This window comes from Xyrauchen texanus, chromosome 16, assembly GCF_025860055.1.
Source record: "Xyrauchen texanus isolate HMW12.3.18 chromosome 16, RBS_HiC_50CHRs, whole genome shotgun sequence".
Classification (NCBI taxonomy): domain Eukaryota; kingdom Metazoa; phylum Chordata; class Actinopteri; order Cypriniformes; family Catostomidae; genus Xyrauchen; species Xyrauchen texanus.
In genome coordinates, this window is record NC_068291.1 from 30391118 (window position 1) to 30415364 (window position 24247).

Consider the following 24247-nt stretch of genomic DNA (forward strand, 5'->3'; position numbering starts at 1 on the left):
TTACAAAACTAACCATAAAATACAATAACAAAGGATAACCGGTGCATATTATGACCATGTATAGCGTATTACCATTAGCACCATGAATGCAGAATGTAAACATGACAAATTACACATTATCTACTGAATATACAGTACATTATAGGGATGTCCCGATACCACTTTTTCCACTTCCGATTCCGATATCGCAAATCTCAGTATTGGCCGATACCGATCCCGATCCGATACGGTGTTGTTTTTTTACATAATCAGTTTATAATATCTTTACAGTATTGTGTGGAAATAATTGGGTGTACTCTTTAATAGGCCATGTAAAGAAACACAAACTGTTAACTACACATTATTTCATATAAATGTATAGCTTAAGAAACACTTTATTATTAACTAGCATACTGGCACTCCCTGAGTTCTGATTACACGCACCTGCATATCATTAGTGGCTAATCAATGACTGCATAAAGACCCCGCTTTCGCACGCGCTCACACACACACACACACACACACACACACACTCTCTCTCACACACACACACACTCTCACTCTCTCTCTCTCACTCTCTCTCTCTCTCTCTCTCTCTCTCACACACACTCTCACACACTTTCTCACTCTGTGCCTGTTCTCATCGATAGTATTTCTGAGACTCCAGAACTTTCTACTATGTCAATCATGTGTCTTCATTATTGCCTGCATGTATCATAAAATTGTTTTGAGTTATCTCTTTCATCACATCTATACACTGTCTGGATATTACTTACCTGCTGTTTGCCACTCTGCTTAACTGAAATTACTCACAATGTTTACATCACTGTTTCAATCCTATGCTCAATAAACCCTGCTACTGAGTTCATATCTCTGCCTCTCCGTGAGTGTCCCGTGACAGCTTTAACTTTTAAACCCTCACCCTTTTTATTCACAGTTTAATTAGCTTCTTATTTAAATTCTGGTTAAATGCACCTCCAGTGCCTTTCTAAGTCCATATTATAAGTGAATCGAACTGCTGAGCATCTACATCTGAGATGTTCGTTTGTAGCGCACAAATATTGTGCACGGGTGAAGGCTATAAATAGCCGTGCGCGTGTGTGTAAAAGCACCATTCACTACCGCGCTGAAGCTGCGCGTGCAAGAGCATATATGTTTACTTATTAAACACAGCCTATTGCAATTCACAGAGCTATCACGTGGCTTCAAGTGGCTTTGAATAAAATGCACTAGTCATATGAACCGCTTTAATGGTGTTTTAACAGTTCTTTTATGTCATTTTTTAAGCTTGACAGTAACGAACATGACTAACACAGAGTATCGGATTTTGGTCGGGCTCGTCGGACCGATACCCGATCCGTCTAAAAACGTCAGTATCGAAGCGATACCGATCTAGGTATCGGAACGGGACATCCCTAGTATATTACTTTAAATTATCATCAAGTGGTAAAAACAGACTGTTTTAATGATCTCAAGTAGAATTTAAGAATAGAATGATGCAGTCGTTGATAACACATTTTAATTACACATTAGTTTTAAATATAGTCTATTGTCAGGACAAAATCTCATGTTTAAATGCTCTTCTAAATGCCGGAACCCGCAGTGTAGGCAGTGTCCAAATGAACACAAACACTATACTGTTGCTCAACTGTTTTGACCTTCTTTATAGCTCAAAGAACTTCACCATGAATTTATCAGAGCCTTAAGTCAGCATAATTTTACTGCCTACTAATAATTAAACAATAATAATAAAACAAATATTGGGAATATATGAAACAAGGCCTGGGTCTCATTTAAATCCACACTCTAACAGCTGAATTAATTATGTATAAATTAATGAATCGTTAAATTAAGTGTGGCAGAATCAGTGTTTCTTGTATTCAGGCAGTACTTACTCCCTTCCCCGTCATCTGTAACGCCCAGCACCAGTCTGAGCAGACATTGTGCATGTTTCCTCTCCTTCAGCAGAACCTCTGCATATCCCGGCAACCGCAGGAACAGGCCGAACGCCGCCAGCGAATGGGCAGGGATAGGCGACATGGTCTGTACAGAGGTTTTCATGGGTGGGGGCTCAGCGGCGATGGTCTCTGGCGCCTCATACACCAGTTCCCCGGACTGCTCGATGGTGACCCATTCAAACTGATCGCTGTCCTTGGGCTTCTCCAGGGTGGTGGAAGGCACCACAGGAGTGCTGACCTATACAGAACGATACACAATCATGCTCAGAGAACACACAAACTGACAGAAATGCTGACTAACCTGAGTTTACGGTCACAGGACGAGAACGAGGCTAATGAAGCAAAAATTCTCAGTGGAGTTAAACTACAATAATGATTGCTGCGGTAGAATATGATTTAGTATAAAGCACAATCTTGCAGTTAAAGCTGAAGCGTGTCATTTCTGTGCCACTAGTGTCACCAAATGGAATTGCAAAAATAATGACAGTTTTCCAACAGGTTTCCCAAACACTTCAGACTTCTGCCATTGGTCAGAAAACAGATAGTCGATCCCAAATTTACACCATTGATAAACAGAGCAACATTTCAATAGAACAACAAAGCCACATTGTTTACAATTTAAAGTGAAATAAACAAACAAAGGTCTTTCTAATAGTTGTCTCTGCATATTGAGCTGGTATAGGAGAAAATATTTTAACTTTTTCTCATAGGCCGAGATATCAATCAATAATTTTGAGTCATCTGTCTGTTCCCAAATCTACCAATAACCTTGTAAAATGGATAACTGGATACATGGACAATGGGTAAAAATGTGTTCATAAATATTTTTGTAAATTTTAAGTAAATATTGCATGAAAAGGAATTCAATGCTATTATAATTATCGAATTAGATTATGATAATAATTGTATTAGCCTTCATCACTTGAATATCAGACATACCACTCTCTTGTTTTCACTATCAAGTTATTATGACCACTGAAAAGCCAATATTGGTTGACCACAAATTTTAACAGTAAAAAAAAAAAAAATGACAGACTTCAGCTTTTAAGAGCATTAGGGATAATTTTTGTGTGTATCTGAGTAATATACTGACCTGCTGGATGACATCAGGGTACAGCATGGGCAGTCTCTCTGCGATGAGTGCCAGGCCGCCCATACCTGCAAACACCTGTAGGGGTGACTGAATTGGGCTGGTCTCCAGGAGGCTGTCATCTACTGCAGCATCCAAACCCTCCTCGCCCGGAGTCATCGGCTCATCGTCTGGACATCCACTCAGCATCTCACAGTGATCTACAAGGAGAGAGAAATGCATCACTCAATCAGTCATCAATAAAATCTTAAAAACTTCTAGCTGTAAAGAAGGTGCTCTCAATTGTTCACATCATAAACTATGAAGTCCAAATGGCCAGTGATGCACAACGGCTCATATCCGTTCTTGTAAATCACATTATTCCTGAATATCAGTTTTTTTTTCTTTTCTTAGATTGAGGATCGATAAGAGAGAGTGGAAATTTGTACGAAAAATTGCCCGATAAATGTCTCTAAACGCATTAAGTCAGAATAGTAATGAAACAGCACTGCTTTCAGACAAACATAAACCTTCTTTATAGAGTTTATTGCTGACAATATTTTATTTGAGGCAATTAAAACGTCTTTACATGGACATTTACAAAAGAAAAACACCTCACAAAACATACAGTATTAGAGGAGAGCACAACCATGTCTTATATAGCAAGAAATTAGAAATGTTGAGAAGGAAATACAGTGAGAGTTGACAAAGGGAGAAAAAGATAAAAGAAATCAGGAGAGGAAAATAAATATAAATCTGTAATTTAAAGACCCCATGAAATGTCTAGACTATTTTCTTTCCTGTGTTGACATATTTCCTTCTGATCTTAGTTTTGGTCTCTGAGAACCCACTTCGCCAGTCTAGACTCTGTCCAGAAACAAATGTTTCAAGTTTCAAGTTTGTATTTATTTTCTATAGCACATTTAAAAACAGCAAACAAGGCTGACCAAAGTGCTGAACAGTACACAAAGTAAGGAACAAGGACAAACCACACATTCATGACAAAAAAAAAACTCACAGTGTTTTAAATGCTAGAGAAAAAAAAATAAGTTTTAAGAGAGGATTTAAAAACAGTTAGCGATTGAGTCGCTCTGATGTAAATCGGAAGGCTGTTCCACAGCCTAGGGCCAGCGACCCGAAAGGCTCTGTCCCCTCTATTCTTTAACCGTGATCTGGGGACAAACAAAAGTCTCTGATCACCAGACCTCATGTTTCGTGTGGGATTGTGTGAACAGAGTAGCTCAGACAAATAACTCGGTGCCAGATTATTTACTGATTTAAAAACAAAGAGAAGAATTTTAAACTCAATTCTAAGATTCACAGGTAGCCAATGCAGTGATTTTAAAATAGGTGAAACATGATAGAATTTACGTTTTCTTTTGAGGAACTTTGCAGCAGCATTCTGTACTAATTGGAGACGAGCAATAGAGTTTTTGGGTATGCCATAGTAAAGAGAGTTGCAATAATCCAACCGCGATGTAATGAGCGCATGGATAGCAATCTCTACGGTTTTCTCAGAAAGGGAGGATTTAATCTTAGAGAAAAGACGTAGCTGGAAAAAACAAGAACTGATCACCGCATTTATTTGTTTATCAAATTTGAGGTTCTGATCCCAGAGAACACCTAAATTCTTAATGCAAGATGAAGTTGGATGAAGATAATCCAGATCAATGTTACTGCTATTAAAGTTGTCATGGGGGCCAAAGACTATAACCTCGGTTTTGGATTCATTCAGAAATAAGAAATTTTGAGAGAACCACATTTTTACTTCTTCTAGGCATACAAAAAGAGATTTCAGAGCAGTATCTTTGTTGCGTTTCAGAGGCAATAAATTTGTGTATCATCTGCATAGCAGTGAAATGATACACCATGCTTTCTGAAAATGGAGCCTAGAGGAAGTAAATACAGGGAAAAAAGAATGGGTGCGAGAATAGACCCCTGCGGCACTCCACATGAGAGTTTGGCTGGCGATGAAGAAAAATTACCCAATTTAACGGGGAAACTTCTATTTGTTAGGTAAGATCTAAACCAACTGAGGACAGTTCCCTGGACGCCCACAAAATATTCTAGTCGGGATAAAAGAGTTTTATGATCAACTGTATCAAATGCCGAGGTTAGGTCTAACAGTATTAGGATCACAGAGTCACCAACGACAGTCGCTAACAGTATATCATTAGAAACCCTTAATACAGCAGACTCTGTGCTGTGCAGAGGCTTAAAACCAGACTGGAACGTTTCAAGAATTTGATTTGAGCTAAGATAAGACTGGAGTGGCTTGAGAACCGTTTTCTCCAATGCTTTTGTAATAAAAGAAAGGGTCGAAATCCCTATCATCAAGTGAAGGTTTCTTAAGAAGAGGTGTAATAGTGGCTTGTTTTAGTATATCAGGGAGCGTCCCTGTGCTCAAGCATTTATTCAGAAAAGACACCAAACATGTTCCAACCGAATCAAAAGGTTGTTTCAAGATACGGGGGGAAAGAACATCAAGAGAGCAGAAGGAAGGTTTCAGATGAACAACAATTTCTCTGAGAGATAGAAGAGAAACTGGTTCAAAGACACTCCATATGGCTGAAGAACAACCCGGTTCAGGTAAGACATTAGCAGATGATTGCAACTGAGCTCTTAGAGAGGTGATCTTCTCACAAAAATAACCTTGAGAAACCTTCACATAATGATACTGAGGGATTAGAAACCACATTTCTAGGAGGATTTAGAGCAGACTTTAACACAGAAAATAAGGCTTTTGAACTATGATGGTTTTTTAAAATTAAAGTAGAAAAATACTTAGATTTAGCAGATATCATAGCTTTCTGAAAAGCACTGAGGGAGTTTTTCAGCATTTCATAAGAGATTTGTAGCTTATCACTTTTCCATTTACGTTCATCTCTTCTACAAGCACGCCTCAGGGAGCGGATGGTATCATTGAGCCATGGTTCTGTGTTAGATTTTGACTTCTTAACTTTTAAAGGAGCAGTATTATTTAAAACCTCGGAACATACAGTATTAAACAGACTCAGATGTTCTTCAGCATCCAAGTCGGGTAGGGGTGACTCCAGGGACAGGGACAAACACACCTCATTGAAGGTGTTAGTAAATTCATCATGGAAACAGGGAGAAAAGGAACGAGTCCATTGTGCAGTAGGTGAAATATGCGATTTTGTAGAAGGAGAGAACATAGAAAACAGTACAGGCATATGATCAGAGATCAGAGTGTTAAAAACCTGAACATCAGTAATGGAAACGCCATGAGAGAGTACCAGGTCCAAAGTATGTCCATGAGTATGTGTGGAATCTTTCACCCACTGAACCATGCTGAACGAGTCAATGAGACTTAAAAACTCCATTGTTAGAGGCTTTGACTGACAGCACACATGAATATTAAAGTCCCCTAGCAGAAGAATATTGCTGTAATTAGTTACACATTCACCTAAAAAAGCAGTAAATTCACTTATAAAATCTTTCACTAGGTGAGGGGGCGATACACCAGCGCTAACAAAACAGGATCGTCAAATTCCAGTCGCAACAGCTGTACTTCAAAGCTACTGTAGGATGTAGACGGGACAGAATGACAGTAGCTACTAAAACTGTTTTTTATAATCACCGCTAGACCACCCCCGCGGCCAGAAGAGCGGGGAAAGTTAAAAAATGTGCAGCTTGCCGGAATCAACTCAGCAAAAGGACTTAGATCACCAACCTTCATCCAAGTTTCTGTGATGCACATAAAATCCAATGCATGGGTAGTGAAAAAGTCATTTAAAATGAACGTCTTATTGACTAGCGACCGAGCATTAATCCAGAGCCATCCTGGAAGGTGTAAGCGAGTCAGAGATCGCGGGAGAGAAGGCTCTATTCAGAAAGCGAAGATTCTCTAGAGTAGCTCTACCGCGACGAACACGGACAGGAGGGTAACAGGGGATCGACGGAGGAGAATCCTGAAGGATGGTCCGAAGCCAGCGAACAGGTGGATCGAGCAAACGCCATCCAGCACATCGTCCAACGCCTGGATTCCGCGTCATCATTGGGAAGTTACTGGACGCACGGGCGGCGTACAGTGTCATTTTCAGTTTGACAGCAACCCGTCCGCGCTTGCGTCTCCTGCGGCGCTTCCTGCGGGGAACCCCATGAGGCCAACTGCGCAGATATTCTGGAATATCCCAGGTAGAGTTTGGGGAGCAGGAATGTGATCCAGCCACAGAGCTTTTTAACTCTGGGTTATATGTGGCCACAAAAGAGTCTCGAATATCCAGAAGTAACTGGCGATCATAAACCAGAAGCGAGTAGCAGTTTGATGTGTTTAAAAGCACAAATATAGCGCAGAGAAGCAGAGATATCAGACGGCATGCCACGTACACCGGCGCCATCTTCCCAGCTCCTTCTTCCCATGTATTGCCAACAGGCTGACTACACACCACAGTAAAAAGTGGCAGCCATTCAGAACACCATATGTGGTTGGAGTGTCTTCCTGCTGTTTCTAGAAGGCAACTTCCCCCCAGCCTATGTCTCGAGACAGTCTCAATTGCCGTTACTATGGTTAGAGTTAGATTTAGTGGTAGGGTAAATGTTAGGGTTAAGTTTTGGCATAGGTTTTCTGTAGGACTCCAAATAAACAAGAGTGTGAACTTCGGATGTGGCTCTAGCAAGAGTTTAGGTAACCGGGAGGGTACCTTCTAGACACGACCGCTTCTTTCACACACTTCCTCCATAGAGAAATGGACACATTCCAGGCAGAGAAGAGAAGATTATCCTTGGGCTAATGAGCATCCCTTCAGCTTCTCAGTGGAAGTGTGTGGGATGAAAGAATGGAGCATTTGGAAAGAATCAAGGGTTCCCAGGGAATGCCAACAGTGATTTGACTCAACTAAGGCAGCCAATTAGCCTGAGGACGGAGGGGGGTGGGCTGAATATCCCAGAACAATCACTAAACAAAAACTTCTGACTGATGCCATACTATACAGACAGCATCAAACAAGGGCTGCTACAAACACAGTATGCTCTGAAAAATAGAGAGAGATATCAAGGATTCAAAAGCTTCTGTTTAGTGGGGCAAAGTAAACAAATAGAGCTCTGCATCAAGACAAAAGTTAAACAGTTTAAAGGCCTCGAGTTTAGTCCTGTGTCCTAACCAGACATGTTTACATCGTCAATACATTTTTCTGTCCTCAACGGAAGCAAAATACTGTTAAAAGCACCAAAATCAGAACATATTTACTACTTAAAATAATATTTCCTTAAAATCTTTAAGGTCATGTGTGTAATTTTTTCAATGTTAATATACATTGTACTATCCCAGCTTAATAAGCAGAGACAACTATAAGTATTCTGTAGGTTGATTTCCCAGAAAAGTACGATGAGATGTATTGACAGTGAATTTGAAATGGAAGTTGGTTGCCCCAAAGACTTCCACTGCAGGTGTATGGATGACCAATAAGATTACAATTGACCACCTAGCACAATGGGGAAACAAGTGACCAAGAACAGTGTTGCACACTGCTTTTCATGGTGAGTTAAGACAAAAATTCATGGAAGTAATTTACCGCTTGATACTTTACCATGTCACGCCAAGTTAGGACACTGCGTGTAATCATCCTGTCACAGGTGACATCAAGCAATCTGCATGTGCTGGGTTAGCACATTCACCTGCTTTTGCATCATCCGCTTTTGCAGGAAATGTGTATTAACACACATACATATACTCTCACATTTGACCATTCTGACAGGGTAGAATTAATAGAGTACTGGCAATCCAAAGGACAGGAGGGGGCGAGTCAGTGTCAGTATGAGGGTGACTTTTTCTTTTTTTTTTACATGCATACTCCTCAGAAAGTATGAACACATCACTGACAGAGCAAAGCTAAGTCATTTCACATCTGACAATGCAGGACACTCAGGGGGAAATGTGTGTAGGCACACATGCATACGCAAGCACAAAACACACAAGGCCAATCAGGTTATTTTTCCCTAAGGTGGCAGAAATCAGGAGATGTGGCACAGAGGAGCTAAAAAAAGTTTCAGGTGGGAGACATTTATGGATTAAGCTGTGTTTACTAATGACATACAAATACACTCATCTGTACCACTAGTGTATCTCAATATCTGTTCAAACAAACACATAGACTTCTAAATTATAAGGGTAGTAATCAGCAAGGACCTGGCGATATAATCTGGATCACAAAACAATATATTGTGCTAATCTTTGTTTACGGTAATTCAAACCTTTAATGTATTGCGATCTTTTACATATTTGTTTCTCTTTCATTTGCATTGGACTTCGATGCTTTGTGCAATTACTGTATGTTCTTAGTTTGTACTAAGTTTTGATATGGTATGCATTGCCATTGCCCTAATGCAACAGAACGTTTGTACCTTCTCACAGACTTGCTCCGAGTGGTGCTTAATCTTTTACCCCAAAAAATATTAATGTAAAAAATGTAACAAAAACAAACAATTTGATAATTAATTCTGATTGTGTGAGAATAGCATTACAGTATCTTGAGGTAAAAATATTGCAATATTTGGAAATATAGATTTTTTATTTTCTTTTGTCTTCAACCCTACTAAATAACTAATTTCAGCTGCAAATGGATTTATAGCCTAAACTACAATGCCTGCATATAGACTAAAAAACGTGTTTTTGTGTGTATGTATACATATGTCAGATCGCTGTATACCTTTCTCTGTACGGAGCCTTTTGAAGGAATCGGTCTTGGAGAGACTAGGGTCTGAGATGACCTTTGAACCCAGTTTGACCATCAGGTCAATGGAGCGGTATCCCTGAGGAAGTTTGCGATCATAGAGCAGCGTTAGCAGCTGGGCCAAGGTCATCTCCGGTGGCAACGGCTGACCTGGAGGGAAAAAAAGTCAAAGTTTGAGCCAGAGTTGAAAATTTGTTAATTTCAGTTAAAGCTGAAGTATGTCATTTCTGCTGCAAAAGCACCACTGTACGAATTACAGCTTAAATAAACAGTTGTTTTCAGCTTTTTGAATAAACCCCATCTGCTGATCATCAAATGAACAGATAGTTACCGATACAGTTAGAATAATTTTATTATGTGAAAGAGACAAATCAAGCATTCAAGAGAGCAGTGTTTACAACAGCATCGATATGATAAATTATTTCATATTTCAGGACAGTTAGAGGTATTGAAAGACAGGGTAAAGGATGAGAGGAGTCCTGGAAATGACAGAGAGCAAGAAAGAAAAAACATTGCAATTGACATTCATCAGACTCTCTGCATCATTGAATACATGCAGTGAGGTGAAATGGCAGACAGACAGGGACAAACTCTGAGGTGACCTCAATAATCATCCTAATCAGTATGGAGGAATGAGAGATGAGAAGGAACAGAGAACGATACAGAGAGTGCGAGAGGACTGTGAGAGAGTGATAGAGGGAGAGAGTGTGTGTGTATGTACCCGGCAGTAGTTTGTGACAGAGATGGAAGACAGGCACGCTGATGGTTTTGGCAGACGGATCGACTCCTGAGGAAGCTGCCAGCTTGTCACTGAGGACACGCCCTCGTCGAGACGGAGGACGCGGAGGAGTGGACAAGGCTCTCTTTGACTGAGACTTTAGACCTAAAACAAAACGAGAAGAGAGTAAAATCGGTCACAATGATGATAAAGATAAGTTTATGAACATTGCCTAATTGGGTATGAAACTACAAAAGTGTGGCAGCAGTACAGATGAGCCGCCTTTCCTTTATAGGGCAAAATGAGGGCATGCTAGTGCGTGCCAGGGCCAGTTGCTTCCAACTGTCACTTCCAGAGCTTTATCATGTCTCATCTGGGCTATGTCTGGGCCAACAACCAATGGCCTTTGGACCTTCTATTACCATTGGGTCAAACAAGGCCAACTGGAGATTGAGGCAGGGTCAATATCTAAGACGGAGTTCCGCCAAACTTGCCAGGTTGTGCATCCAGTGCACAATGGTACAGGTTCGGGAAAAATAAAAAAAAATTGCAGGTACAGTAGGCTACAAACCCGTTAAAATGCACAATGGACAAAGTGGTGTCCAAAGAACGAACTTTCCACATTTCGAGATCATGAATGTTGGAACGGATAGTGGACAGACCACTCAGAACTCCATGGCAGTTACAGTCGGTGAGCTGTCAATGCTAACTTATCTTTCAACTCGAAATTCTAGATAACATGATACCTTGAACTTCCCTCTTGATTATGAAATGGGCGGGGTGTGTGACGTTGGCACCAGGACGGTGTATTAAAGGCAGGATTTAAGGAAGGATTTCAACGCTGTGGGGCTATTGGCCTGATGATGGGAATACAGATCGATTTTGGTCTCGCGGCTCTAGGTCCGAGGCTTTTGGCCCTGGCTGGCCAGTTGATAGCCCTGGCTCGCACTAGCCTGATTGTGGAAAAGTGGCTAAAGTAAACCATTCCACTATGAGTATCCCAAGGAGGGAACAATTATAATGTAAAACTTTTACACTTTTACATTTCCTTAAGAAAACTTGAGTGGTGCTTGCCTGACCAAAACTCGCCAGCACAATACCAGGGATTTCAGAGTGTTTTTAAGGGTGCTGCTATGGGGTTTTTAGGGTTAGCACCTGATCAGCAACAGTACCTGAGGCAACAACAACACTGTAGTTGTCCTGGAAACCATTATCAGCCTTCATCTTCTCTTTCTCCTCATGATTCTTCTTCTCTTTATCCTCCTTTTGCTCATTGATCAGCTTGGCTGTGATGCTGGGTGTGTCTGAAGGGTTAAAAATGCAAGAGCATTTAATGTTATTTCATTGTGTGTGTGTGTGTGTGTGTGTGTGTTTGTTTGTGCTACAACATGCCTCGGGGCTCTGAAAACACATTTCCCTTTGAAGAAATACAGTATATGCATCTATGTACATACGTCTGCAAAGTTACAACAATCCATAACTATAACAAGAGGTGCAGAATTGCAAGAGTCTTCCATCAAGTGTGACATAGCATAAGAACAGCTCTAAACAGCTGGGCCACAGCCAGAGACCTAAAGAGATACCTTACATGCAAACCATCTAGGATGTTTTCTGAGCAGCCGAAGACTATATCTGCCATGCTAAAGGTCTCAGAGGATAAGCCATTCATCACACACCTACACATACATGCACACACATGCTGATGATGGTGCCAAATATGGATAAGCTTTGACATGTGTGTACATCAGGGTTTTCCAATTAGTTTTCACCAAGGGCCAAATTCTGTCAACAATACAAAGTCAAGGGCTATGGCTGTCGATGAAATGATATTTTTCTTTTTTTTTGTGCTGCTGATATTATAATCATTACTATTGTTGTTTTTATTATTTAAAATTAATTAAAATGCATAAATATTAGTTCTTTTTCTCAGTATAAGTAGCCTGTTTTATTATTCAAACAATTATGAACATTTTGTTAGTATACAGATACACAAAACTACACAACTTTGTCTGCTGGGGGGGGGGGGTTGACTCTTCCATGCGAGTCAACTGTTCCTGCTCATCTCCAAATGGGATCTACTCCCTGTGTCCCTGCACTTTCAATAATTGCAGATTCAATTATTAGACTTGAGCATTAATATTGTTATTGTTCTTCAGGATAATAGAACAAATTAATTACAATAATTTCAATAAAGAAAAGGCAGCAAGTCAATGAATTCTTATAAATAATTATTTATATTAGACTAGACATTTTCTTCTGTACAATGTTATTCTTAATGTGCACTATTCCACGTGTATTTGTTTCACAGTACCTTGTGTTATATTATCCAGGCATTAATCCAGACATTATAAAAAAGTAGTTGGCTTCGGGAGTCTGTTTGGAATATACTAATAGCAAAATACATGTACAAATATAAATAGTATGTATATTTATGCAACAGCGCTCTTTACTCCTCTCACTTGCATAAAAACACAGATTATATACTCCTTAGAATGCATCAACACCATGGAAAGAACATAATTAAATAGTTCTGCCAAATTAGGTTCAGGTATGAGACTGGTATAAATGTTTGTAGAACAGCAACATCACCACCTACTGTACTGGGTTGAAATAGTTTTCCATTTTTATATTTTACGCACTCTGTGTATAGACCTTTCACCCAAAGTTTGTCTCACATAATCAAAGATTTGGTGTGAACAGACCTTTAGCGCGGGCCAAACATTTAGTCTTTCGTGGGCCGGACGTGGCCTGCGGGCCACCTATTGAGGAACACTGGTGTACATGGTTGTTCATAAGATGTTTCCAGCATTTTGGCTTAAATAGTGTATAGTGGGAAGACTTATACATTATTAGAGTATGGGGATGTGCATTTGTTTGTCTGATTCTTGTAGAATGTGTGAAGGCACGAGTAAGTGTGTTGTCATAATGTCTTCATACCTGAGACACGATCCAATACTTCAGACAGTGTGGTTGAGATGGGCAGATGTAGTTTACGGAATTTGTGGCCTGCTCCATACATGGGGTGCTGGATCACGTGACTGGTGGCATTAATCCGCCCTTTATACAGCTGAAGCCAAGAGAGAGGGGGGGGGGGGAAATCAAATGCAGTCAGGTCAGGTACAATAACATATTTACACTGTATTTGTAAGCGTTTTTTTTTTTTGTACCGTTTACAGAATCTAGGGCTGTTGCAGAGACTAGTGTGATTTCTTAAAACCAGTGTTAATCTCATCAACGGAATCACTGATGAAAACATTCCTTGATGAAGGGTTTTTAAATTTACATTTCAATAACGAGAAAACGAGACGAAAAAGACGTATCATGACAATAATTAAACAATTTTATTAAAGCATACTGTTGATGAAAATTTGAAAAGAATAAAATACTGCAAGATACTAACAGTGAAAGATCTAATCAAGAAGAAACAACATTTAGAGAAAAATCTGTTTATAGAAGATATTAAATATGGATTAATCTAATCCAATAATCCAGTATGTTGGGGATTTTCCTGCTTAAGTGGCACACACTGAACACCGGCAAGATTAAACGCTTTAAAGCAGGTTCATCCCAATAATAAATTAGATTAATCGCTATATTGTTTATTATGTAATATTACTATTTACATTTGCACAGACAATGCCGCAAATTAACTTGAACGTGCTTATCATAATTTGCATAACTTGCGTAGTGAATACGGCATTTCTGTAAAAAAAAAAAAAAAACATGCTACACGCAATGCAATATCATAAACTGGCTAAACACGGAAAATTAATAACGGTTTTCTAAAACAAGAATTCAGAATACAGAAGGCTAACTTCTAAAAAGTAGATAATACTTTAGTATATTCACTATATACTATTATTTCAGCAGCTCGGATTTTCACAAGTACAGGTGTATGGTATGTAGCCTATCCTTTATATAGGTTTAGATTAAGAAAATGTACATCTTTTTCCAAATTTTTTAATATTTGATAAAAGTTTGGTCCGTTACAGACTGACTCACGTTTTTGTTATTTTGCACATTATCATCAAGTAAAAGACTTATTGAAAATAACAATGAAATATTAACTAATTTTAAAGGATATTTTCATCAAGACACAAACTATGGCTAAAATAAAAAACTAACAATTTACATTGCTCAAGACACATATTTCAGTGACATCTGTCAGGCAAGATACATTTTATTTGTGGTTATTTTATTAAAACAATTTACAGCACCTTTAAATGTAAAACATCCACACAATATTTGATCTTATTTGACTGATTTCCCTTCATTACAAACAAAGAATTCATGTTTCCTTCATTTTCAGACCTTGGTCTCTTCACGAGACATAAAATTGCAGTAAAAGCCATTTGATCACATGACTAGGTTGTCTGGGGGTCTTTGGTTAACACTACAGTGCAGAACAAACCAAGGAATTTTCAAGCAATGGCATTTGAAAGTCCTGCTGCTGCCAAATAAAGAGAGTAGAGACCGATATTATCGACCGATATTAGCCTTTCACAGATATATCGTAATGGTGTACATGTTTACTGATATGTTTCAGAACATATAATGCAGAAAACTATGCTTTAGAATTGGTGTCATAACGTAGTTTGTCCAGCAGATTGCGCTCTGACTCCATTGTTTACAGAGCTGAGCTGATGGTGGTTCTGCAGACGGTGCGGAGTTAAGCGGTGCGGAGTTAAGCGGTGTCTTCACGGTAAGTTGCTAACTAGTTTGTGAAATACATACTGGAAGGTTAATAAACAATGACCTCATAATTTTCCCTTTTCAATATAACTAATATAATGTTGACATGTCACTCATATTTATCACATCTGTTTTCCATGTAAGCCAGCTATAATTTGTCAGAGCATCTTTTTGCAGCTCAGCAGAACACGGTGCTGTGGTGGATTGTGTCTGTTGAGTGTTGACGCTACAATGTTACCTAGTTACCTTACTGTTTCGTTCAGGATTCACAGTTTGGTACCCCCTTCAACCAAACAATTCCAGTCGTTGCATTTATAAAATGTAATATTTAAGTCTGGTTTTCCACTGTTGAAAGTTTTCCCTGAACTTGTGTAGCAGAATACAGTGTAACACTGCTGCCGCTGTTTATCTCTTGATTCGGCAGGTGTAAATGCTTCTCGTTTTACAACCTGCCCCTAAATTGACTGGCAGTATTAAAATAATCAGCATTTGACTGATACTAAACAGTACTACTGATGTTTTTTTTTAGCTATTTATTTTTTATTCTTTATTTAAATGTCAGCAATTGACTGACACTAAACATACAGTACTGATTTTTATTTAGCTACCATTTTAATTTATTCTTTATTTAAATGGTCAGCAGATGACTGATACAGAACATACAATACTGATGTTTACTTAACTATTTATTGTATTTTTATATATATTTTATTTTATATTATTCTTTGATAAACAATATTTAAGAAAGCAGCCTTCTGAGTACCTTTGCATAGTCATATCGGTGCACTATCCACATAGAAAAGGTTTGTTTTCATTCCAGCTCAAAAATTTGCTATATTGGCCACCATATTTGAATTTAGCCCTCTAAAATCGGTATCGGTCTCAAAAATCCCATATCGGTCAGACACTAAAAAAAAAAAAGAATCAATATAGCAACACGTAAAAAAGAAAATCTGTATATGTATCCCTGAAGATTTCCACCCCTCGCCATCCAGATGGCAGCCCAGACATCTCTTTCCAGAAAGGTGGAGTTGCATCTAAAAGGGAAAATTTAAAGCCCTGCTTTTGAGAGGACGGGCCATATCGCTCGGCACTCTCACTCAATCTAATGTGTAAAGATTAACTTTTAAGAGCTCCTTTGTAGTGTCTCTCAGTGAAAGCCTGATGATTAAACTGAACTGAAATGAAGACAGTTCTGCCGTAATTTACTGAGGGAATGACCTGCTGAATGACACACCAGCTAAAAAAAGATGCCTTACATCTTCACAATTTGGCTTTGTTTCGGTTTGGCAGGCTGAGGAGAGCCATAACTCCATGAGTCATCAAAGGGGTAAGCCGGGTACATCCTCCAAAATTTAGTTTCTGTTAAAGGTGAAGAATGTAATTTCCGCTGCACTAGTGGCATTAAATGAAACTGCAAAAATAACTGTTTTCAAAATGCTCCTACCTCCCCTTACACCCCAATCTCCCTATCCATTTTACTGACAAACTAGTTTGTTTCCCTATAAACAACTTAAAATCCAATGTCATGCTATTATTCAATACAAGTTTAGCTCAATCAACAGTATTTGTGGTATAATGCTGATTACCACAAAAAATTATATAGACTTGTCCCTCCTTTTCTTTAAAAAAAAAAAGAAAAGAAAAAAAAAAAAAGAGCATAAATCTGGGTTCCAGTGAGGCACTTATAATGGAAGAGAATGGGGCCAATCCGTAAACGTTAAAATGATCACCGTTTCAAAAGTATAGCCACACAAGACATAAATAGTATGTGTGTTAACATTATTTTAGTGAGATAAAATCACTCACCAAACTTTTCAGTGAAAAGTTATAGCCAATTTTACAACTTCCTTGCAATGATGATGTTGTCAACAAACCCTAAAATGACTCTAAAAATTATGATTTTGAATAGATCAACTAATAATGTTTTGACAGAAGAATTCATGTAAGTGCTTTTATAAAATTATAAGCTTTACATTTCTGCCTTTAAAAATTGGCCCCACTCACTTCCATTGTAAGTGCCACACTTTAACTTTGTTTTTTTATTTAGATTTTTTTAAAGAAGGGTCGATTCTAAATTAGCTATTAATAAACATTATTCCAGAAATGCAGTAGATTGACCTTAACTTGTATTGAACCCAGAATATGCTCTAAAAAATGGGGGTAAGCGAATAAAATTCTCAGTTGTCAGACATCCAATGCGGCCAAACAATTTTCCACATTCACATGCAGTACTTTTCAATCACATTTGCTCGAAAGCAAGAGACCAGTTTTTACATTGTTGCATCAAGTTTTTTAGCAAATGAGTTCAAACTTATAAACAGTGTCAAATGTGACATAAAAAAGTATATTGTGCTGACCGCACAAATGCACAGATACTTAGCCGCAATGCTCGAAGTCGGCCAACAATGCCGTACATGCAATGATGTGCAATTCCAGGCACAGAAAGCTATTGTTGCATTCCATGACGTGATGGCGTTCAAGTTATGCAGTTGTATCATATCAAGCATACCCATCTCAATCAGCAAGCCATTTATTAAATATGTATATGATTAATATAACATGTACAAAGCAAGCACAAATATAAAAAATGTAATATAAGGGAGTTGTTTTACCAAGATAATAGTGTTAAATATACATATTTTCAAAATACCTTGTGTGAATGCTATCTATGCATTAGAGAGCGGGTCCACGAAAGGATGTTGAATGTTTGGAGGGGTATATCACTGTAAACATTTTGGGAACCACTGCTCTAAGGCAAAGTGCAGCTAAGAGGCAGTGGAGTATAAAATCCCTCTGAGATGATGTAAAGGTCAAGGTCCTTTTCCTTGTAAGTGAAAAGCTTTTCTAGCTTTACAGCAAAAGTCATACATTATTTAACAGATGAACCAAGTGAAAAAACTTATATAAAATTAAATAACAGCTCAAAACAGCAGCAGATTTTTCCAGAGTGTGTGTATATGTGTTTAAACGTACCGGGCAGGGAGATTGGAGGAAGACAGTAATCTTCTCGTCCTCAAGCATGAGTTGTAGGAAGAGTCGACGTATAAATCCAGAGATATTTCCTGAGACCGTAATGTTCCCTCGCTGGGGAGCTGACTGGAACAGCTCACAGAGAACCTGCCAATAAAAAAAAAAGAACCCAGCTCAATTCAGTGTGCACTAAACTCTCTAAAAACACTCTCTAAAAATCTAATGTATTATGTTCAGAGCACTATGTTTTTTATGAATAAAAAATTGAGAGCAGGTTTAATTTTAATTAGGCATGCACAACTTATCTGTATCTGCAAATAATAGCATTTATCTGATTATGTACTTTGTGTAAGTTGCTTTATACAATAAATCTTTCACACTGGCCCAGACGTGTGACAATAAAGATTCTATTTGTTGATAATGGAAGCAAATAATATCTGGGCTTATTACTTCCCCAAGTTCAAACCGTAAAACTTATACAAATAATTTTTCCATTGCCAGTTTCAAAAGTTCCTAGTTATCCATCTGTTCTACATTAATGTTGTAATTTTGCTAGATTAAACTGAATAAGATTGGTGCTTTCATCAAACATGTTCCCCAGACACACCTGTGCCATGAGCCTCTGGTTGTTTGGATGGCAAGAGATGCATTGGAGGAAGAAAGCCACTGTGGCGTTCTCAATTGCTGTTCTCTGCTGTGTGGTGAGTCCACTGCTTCGACTCTTTGATGCCAGCGAGTATGACGCCCCCGAGGCTTGAGGTGGGGCACTCGCGTTTGAGGAGCTGGGTGATGCCCCAAGTCCAGAACTGCTGCTGTTTGCACTGGCATTAGCTACCCCACTTGCACTAGAGTGACAGAGCAGGAAGAGCAGTGCCGTCCACAGTGGATTCACCTCTGGCCCACCCAGCCAGTCCTTCATGGTGTGACTATTTCCTACCTCCGTCATAAACCGCAGTACAGGAGCTGCCAGCTCAGCAGACAGTAGTGGCCTATTTGCTGAGGATGACGATGAGGGTTGGTTATGTGTATGCGGGCGTCTCTCACCCTGTGCTGAGAATCCTACAGGTAAGGGAAGGTCAGCGCTCACCAGCAGGTTGCAGCAAAGGTCAGCTAAGCTGCGAACCAACAGGGAAGGCAAACCGGAGTCCAAAAGCTGCTGAATGGCACCAGGTGACTGGGATGCAGCTGCCAGAGTCACCAGCTGGCACTCTGAGAGGGAGATGGGCACCATTAAGGGTGTGCGGGCGTGTTTGGAGTCGTCTGTGAGAGATGCAGCTGCACTGTTTAAGTCGTGTTGCTTCTTGCAGTCGTCTGTCATAGCCATACGCCGTTGTGCATTTGTCTGGGGAGCAGGCGGTGCCACAATGCCCATCCAGGACATGAGTAGAGAAAAGTAACTAGGGTGGATGTGGCACATGGAACAAAGCAAGCTGTCCACAGCCTTCTTTAAAACCAAGTTCGAAGGTAAAGACATGGACCAGTTATACAACAACCTGCAAGAGAGAAAAGGAAGAATGAAATAAAAACATGACATCGCTTGACAAGAGCAGATTTCTTTCCTGTTCATATATTTCCTATTGAAAGAGGAAGTTGGGTTGGGACATAGGGCTCATCTTATTTTTAAATAACCAATAGATTTTTGTTTACATCACAGCCATGCACATAATTTTGAAAGTAGGTAGAAGAGAAAGACTTTTAAACTGAAGTGTGTAAATCCTGTACCACTAGTCTCACTAATATCATGCAATTGCAAAAATAATGACTGTTTTCAAACAAAATTCCAGAACACTCTGACCATCTCCTATTGGTTGGACAAACAGATAGTCCCACCCAAAACACACTTATTGATTGAGCCAATGTTGCTAAGTTCGGCTGGTCGGGATGCTTAAACAAACAATGCTTTGAGAAAAAATTTTTAAGAACATTTTAAATGCATATCTCTGCTAAAGTTTAGTTTGGTCAACTTTTAGGAGTGCATTAGAAGAATATAGAAGACCTCAAATAGATATGGACTTTAAGCCACAAACACCAATTTTTATTTCATATGCTTTAACTGTTCAGGTGTCCTAAAAACAGCCTCATGATATACGGATGCAGAGAATCTTCAGTGTTTAGTGCTGGTGTTCTTTGTGCTCCTCGCAGCAAGTTGAGGTTGTTTCTCTTTGTTCTACTCCATAAGCATTAAGTATTCATACCTGAAGACAGACATGAAATATGGAGGAGAGGGGAAAGTAGAGTGTGTTTTCTCAGCCTCTCCCAACAGAGAGCACAAGAACACACCTCGGGCGTAAATACACAATCATCCAAACTCTTTCCTAAAGAGGAACATTTTGTACAGTGAGACTGCAGAGAACGTATGTTTGTGTATGTGTACTACTCACTCAAAAAGCTCTATGTTGAGCAATCCGGGCAAATCATAGTCCACAGGCAGCTCATAACTGTGCCATAAGATGGAGGCCGCGCAGTGCAGGTGCGACGGGGATGGCATGAGTAGACCATACTCCCGTGCGGGTGGGGCACTCGGACCACCGTAACCAGATGGAGAACTCTGCTTCACGGCAGCCAGACGGGAGGAGTCGTACACCCACTGCAGCAGAGATTGGATTCTAAAACACATGCAAACAACCAATATCTCAGAAACCATAAAGTGTATGAACTCAAAAGGGAAACAAGTACAAGTATAATTCAGATACACAAATTATTTAAAGAGAAATAATAGATTCACAAATGCATAGTCTATGTTCAAACATTGGCAATGTGGGCTCAAATAGGTAAGGTAGTGATTAGTTGGCGAGTGACTTGAGGTGACTTGAATGGTCTTCTCTGATCAGACGTTGTACTAGGACTGAGAATTGACAACCACTCAGGCAGAAAATAAAAATCCATAAATAATTATAGAAAGAGATTCAGATAAAGCTGCACTCTGACCAGGATTCTAAATGAGTTTGTGCTCATTTTGTGGAACTTTTAAGTGTTCTGTTGAAAGCCACTGACCTGTCTTTGGTGCCAGGGTCCTGAGTGGTGCCCAGTTGGTAGAGTATGTCTATGGTGGAGTCTGACGACAGGCCATTTAACCTCCCAAATAGCAGTGGGCTGTTCAAATCTACAATGAAAGACATAGCCATCATTCAGATACAAATGAGAATGAAACAATATAATAACCAAGATGATACAGAAGAGAATGAAACACAATAATAATGGCCAATCCACATCATGCCCTCTTCTCTCAGCAAAACAGCCTGAACATAGTCATAAGGTCACAGAGGCTCCCTGGCATTCAGAAACACTTCAGTCTCTTGATGCTTAAACTTTTCAATGGGCAGATCTTTGAGCTTCGTGATCTGTAGGGAAATAAATGGGTGATGTCAGAGAGGGCAGGTCCTTACTGGCCAGGTCAGTGCCAGATGCAGCACAGTTGCGCAGTAGGATGTCGATGAGCTTGAGGCCTATGCGTGTAGACTGCAGGCCGATCTTCACCAGCACTGCCTCAATGTTGGGCGAGTGCATGCCGCAGTAAGGAGACATGAGGAGGGCTGCACAGGTCTGCAGGAGGTTGGCAGTGGGAGCAGCAGCACTGGCCATCAAGGCCTCCAAATCAGAAACATGAGTCAGGCAATGATGCAGCAACCGTAACCAACCGATGCTGAGAGAGAAAGTCAGAGGGAGAATTGTATTATGATTGATGCAGCCAAAATTCAACATGAATCCTCGTTCACACCCCATTTTTCCATCTGTACAGAAATGTGCGAAAACAAATGTAGGGTTGGACCTTTAACCATCTGGAATTGATTGGATTGTGAAAAGTGGGTGTTCCACACCAGAATGGTGCCAGACCTGAATACAAATTTTCTAAAACAATAGCTAAATAGATGTGTGGCTATTGGTTAAAGAGATAGTGCACCCAAAATTTGTAATCCTCTTATCATTTACTCGTCCTCATGCCAGCCCAGATGTTTATGACTTACTTTCTTCTGCTGAACACAAATGAAGATTTTAAGAAAAATTTCTCAGCTCTGTTTGTCCATACAAAGTGGATGAATATAAGTAATATAATGTGAAAAAACATATAAAGGCGGCATAAAAGTAATCCATGTGATTCAAGTGGTTAAATGCATAGTTTAAGCAATATGATAGGTGTGGGTGAGAAACAGTATGATAGGTGTGGGTGAGTGAAAGTGGAGATTTATTTACTATAAATTTCCACTTTCACTTCAACATTCTTCTACTTTTGTTTTTGGCTATACGCATTCTTCATGCTTATCGCCACTTACTGAGCAGGGTGAGGAATGTATAGTAAAAAAGGACTTGTATTACTGATCTGTTTCTCACCAACACCAATCATATCACATCTGAAGATATAGATTTAACCACTGGAGTCTTATGGATTACTTTTATGCTGCTTTTATATGCTTTTTGGACCTTCAAATTTATGGCCACCATTTAATTGCATTGTATGGTCCAACAGAGATGTGTTTTTTTTTTTAAATCTTCGAATGTGTTCAGCAGAAGAAAGAAAGTCATACACATCTGGTATTGCATGAGGGTGAGTAAATGATGAGAGTGAACTATCAAAAATTATCCAAACTATTAAAAAACGTTATCAAAGTGACACCAGCAGAAAAGGAATGTAATTTAAGAGGAAAAGTTATTATATTTTGGCTAAAGACTACAAAGAACGACAAAATACAAAATACACCCAAACTAATTTTATTTGGAATAACATGAACAGATGAATTGTTCCTAATTAGAGCAGGAACATGCATAAAGAAAGTAAATGGGGTCAATTTTGATTTAATCTCTACTTTAATACAGAAAATAAAAGAAGCTCCACATTGCTTTGCGATACCTGGTTTTGGACACCTGGTCCTCAGAAGGCAAGAAGGGGTTGTTTACAGTGGCAGAGGAAGTGTTTCCAAAAGCAGTCAGGCCTAGTAGTTTAATCTGTGAGAGGCCCAGCGTGCTGGCATCCCGTGGCCGGTGCAGCCTCAAACACACAGCAGATGCCACCTCTGCCTTTACCAACTGGAACTTAATGTAGGTGAGACCGCTGGTGATGACTGGGGTCGACAAAGGGAGCATGTTCACACCATCTGCACTGATCTCCACAGACACTGAGGATGGACATGCTGGGAAGGTTAAGAGGAGAGGTTACAGAACCACTTTATATGTATAGCTATATATATTAGCACAGCGGTCAATATAATTTAGCATACCCATAATAAGGTGCATGTACTGTTATGTAATGTAATGTGTGATATATATACACACACACACACACACACACACACACACACACACACACACACACACACACACACACACACACACACACACACACACACACACACACAGAGAGACAGTTGAAGTCAGAAATTGACATACACCTTTAGCTAAATACATTTAAACTCTAAAAGAAAAATTACGTTTTTCACAATTCCTCACATTTAATCGTAGAAAACATTCCCTGTCTTAGGTCAGTTAGTATCACTTTTTTATTTTAATAATGTAAAATTTCTGAATAATAGTAGAGATTGATTTCTTTCATCACATGTGAGTCAGAAATGTGCATACACTTTGTTAGTATTTGGTAGCATTGCCTTTAAATTGTTTAACTTGGGTCAAACTTTTTTGGGTAGATTTCCACAAGCTTCTCGAAATAAGTTGCTGGATTTTTGGCCCATTCATGGCCCACACCAGACAGAACTGGTGTAACTGAGTCAGGATTGTAGGCCTCCTTGCTCACACATGCTTTTTCAGTTATGCTCACAGATTTTCTTGTTTAACCTCTTAACCAGCACCCCTATTTTTGAGAATTTTCGGAAAATGACATACCCAAATACAAATGTCTGTAACTCCTAAACCATATGCTCCACATTCATAACTCTGATATTTTTTTAAACTAGACACTTGAAACTTTGTTACCCAAGAGTCATATTAATTCAAAAGTAGCATAGGAACAGAGTAAAACAAGGTCAAATTTACATGAAAGTGACTCACGATTTCTATGAATGAACTTCATTTAGGGAAAAATGTATCAGACTTTTATGTTAAAGGCCTGAAAACACCATAAAGATAAAACTGAATGTCTGACCATGTTCTGATTCAAATTTGAAGATGATACTCCCAAAAATGTAGTTTCTGTAAGCTTTTATTCAGGGAAAGTCTA

The 24247-nt window shown here is 39.2% G+C and overlaps 1 protein-coding gene across 3 annotated transcripts in view; it reads right to left on the bottom strand.

The window, feature by feature from the left end:
• The window catches only part of LOC127656848 (baculoviral IAP repeat-containing protein 6-like), a 191222-nt gene that overhangs the window by 82982 nt on the left and 83993 nt on the right, over nucleotides 1-24247 (bottom strand). For all 3 annotated transcript variants that reach the window (XM_052145341.1, XM_052145340.1, XM_052145342.1), the window contains exons 51-62: nucleotides 22928-23207; nucleotides 21468-21724; nucleotides 21076-21184; nucleotides 20463-20687; nucleotides 18689-19574; nucleotides 18085-18228; nucleotides 13354-13483; nucleotides 11589-11720; nucleotides 10420-10581; nucleotides 9675-9848; nucleotides 3031-3227; nucleotides 1875-2175 (exon numbers count right to left, since the gene is read on the bottom strand). In XM_052145341.1, the coding sequence (XP_052001301.1) occupies nucleotides 1875-2175; nucleotides 3031-3227; nucleotides 9675-9848; nucleotides 10420-10581; nucleotides 11589-11720; nucleotides 13354-13483; nucleotides 18085-18228; nucleotides 18689-19574; nucleotides 20463-20687; nucleotides 21076-21184; nucleotides 21468-21724; nucleotides 22928-23207 (2997 nt within the window). The remainder of the gene's footprint in view (nucleotides 1-1874; nucleotides 2176-3030; nucleotides 3228-9674; nucleotides 9849-10419; nucleotides 10582-11588; nucleotides 11721-13353; nucleotides 13484-18084; nucleotides 18229-18688; nucleotides 19575-20462; nucleotides 20688-21075; nucleotides 21185-21467; nucleotides 21725-22927; nucleotides 23208-24247) is intronic.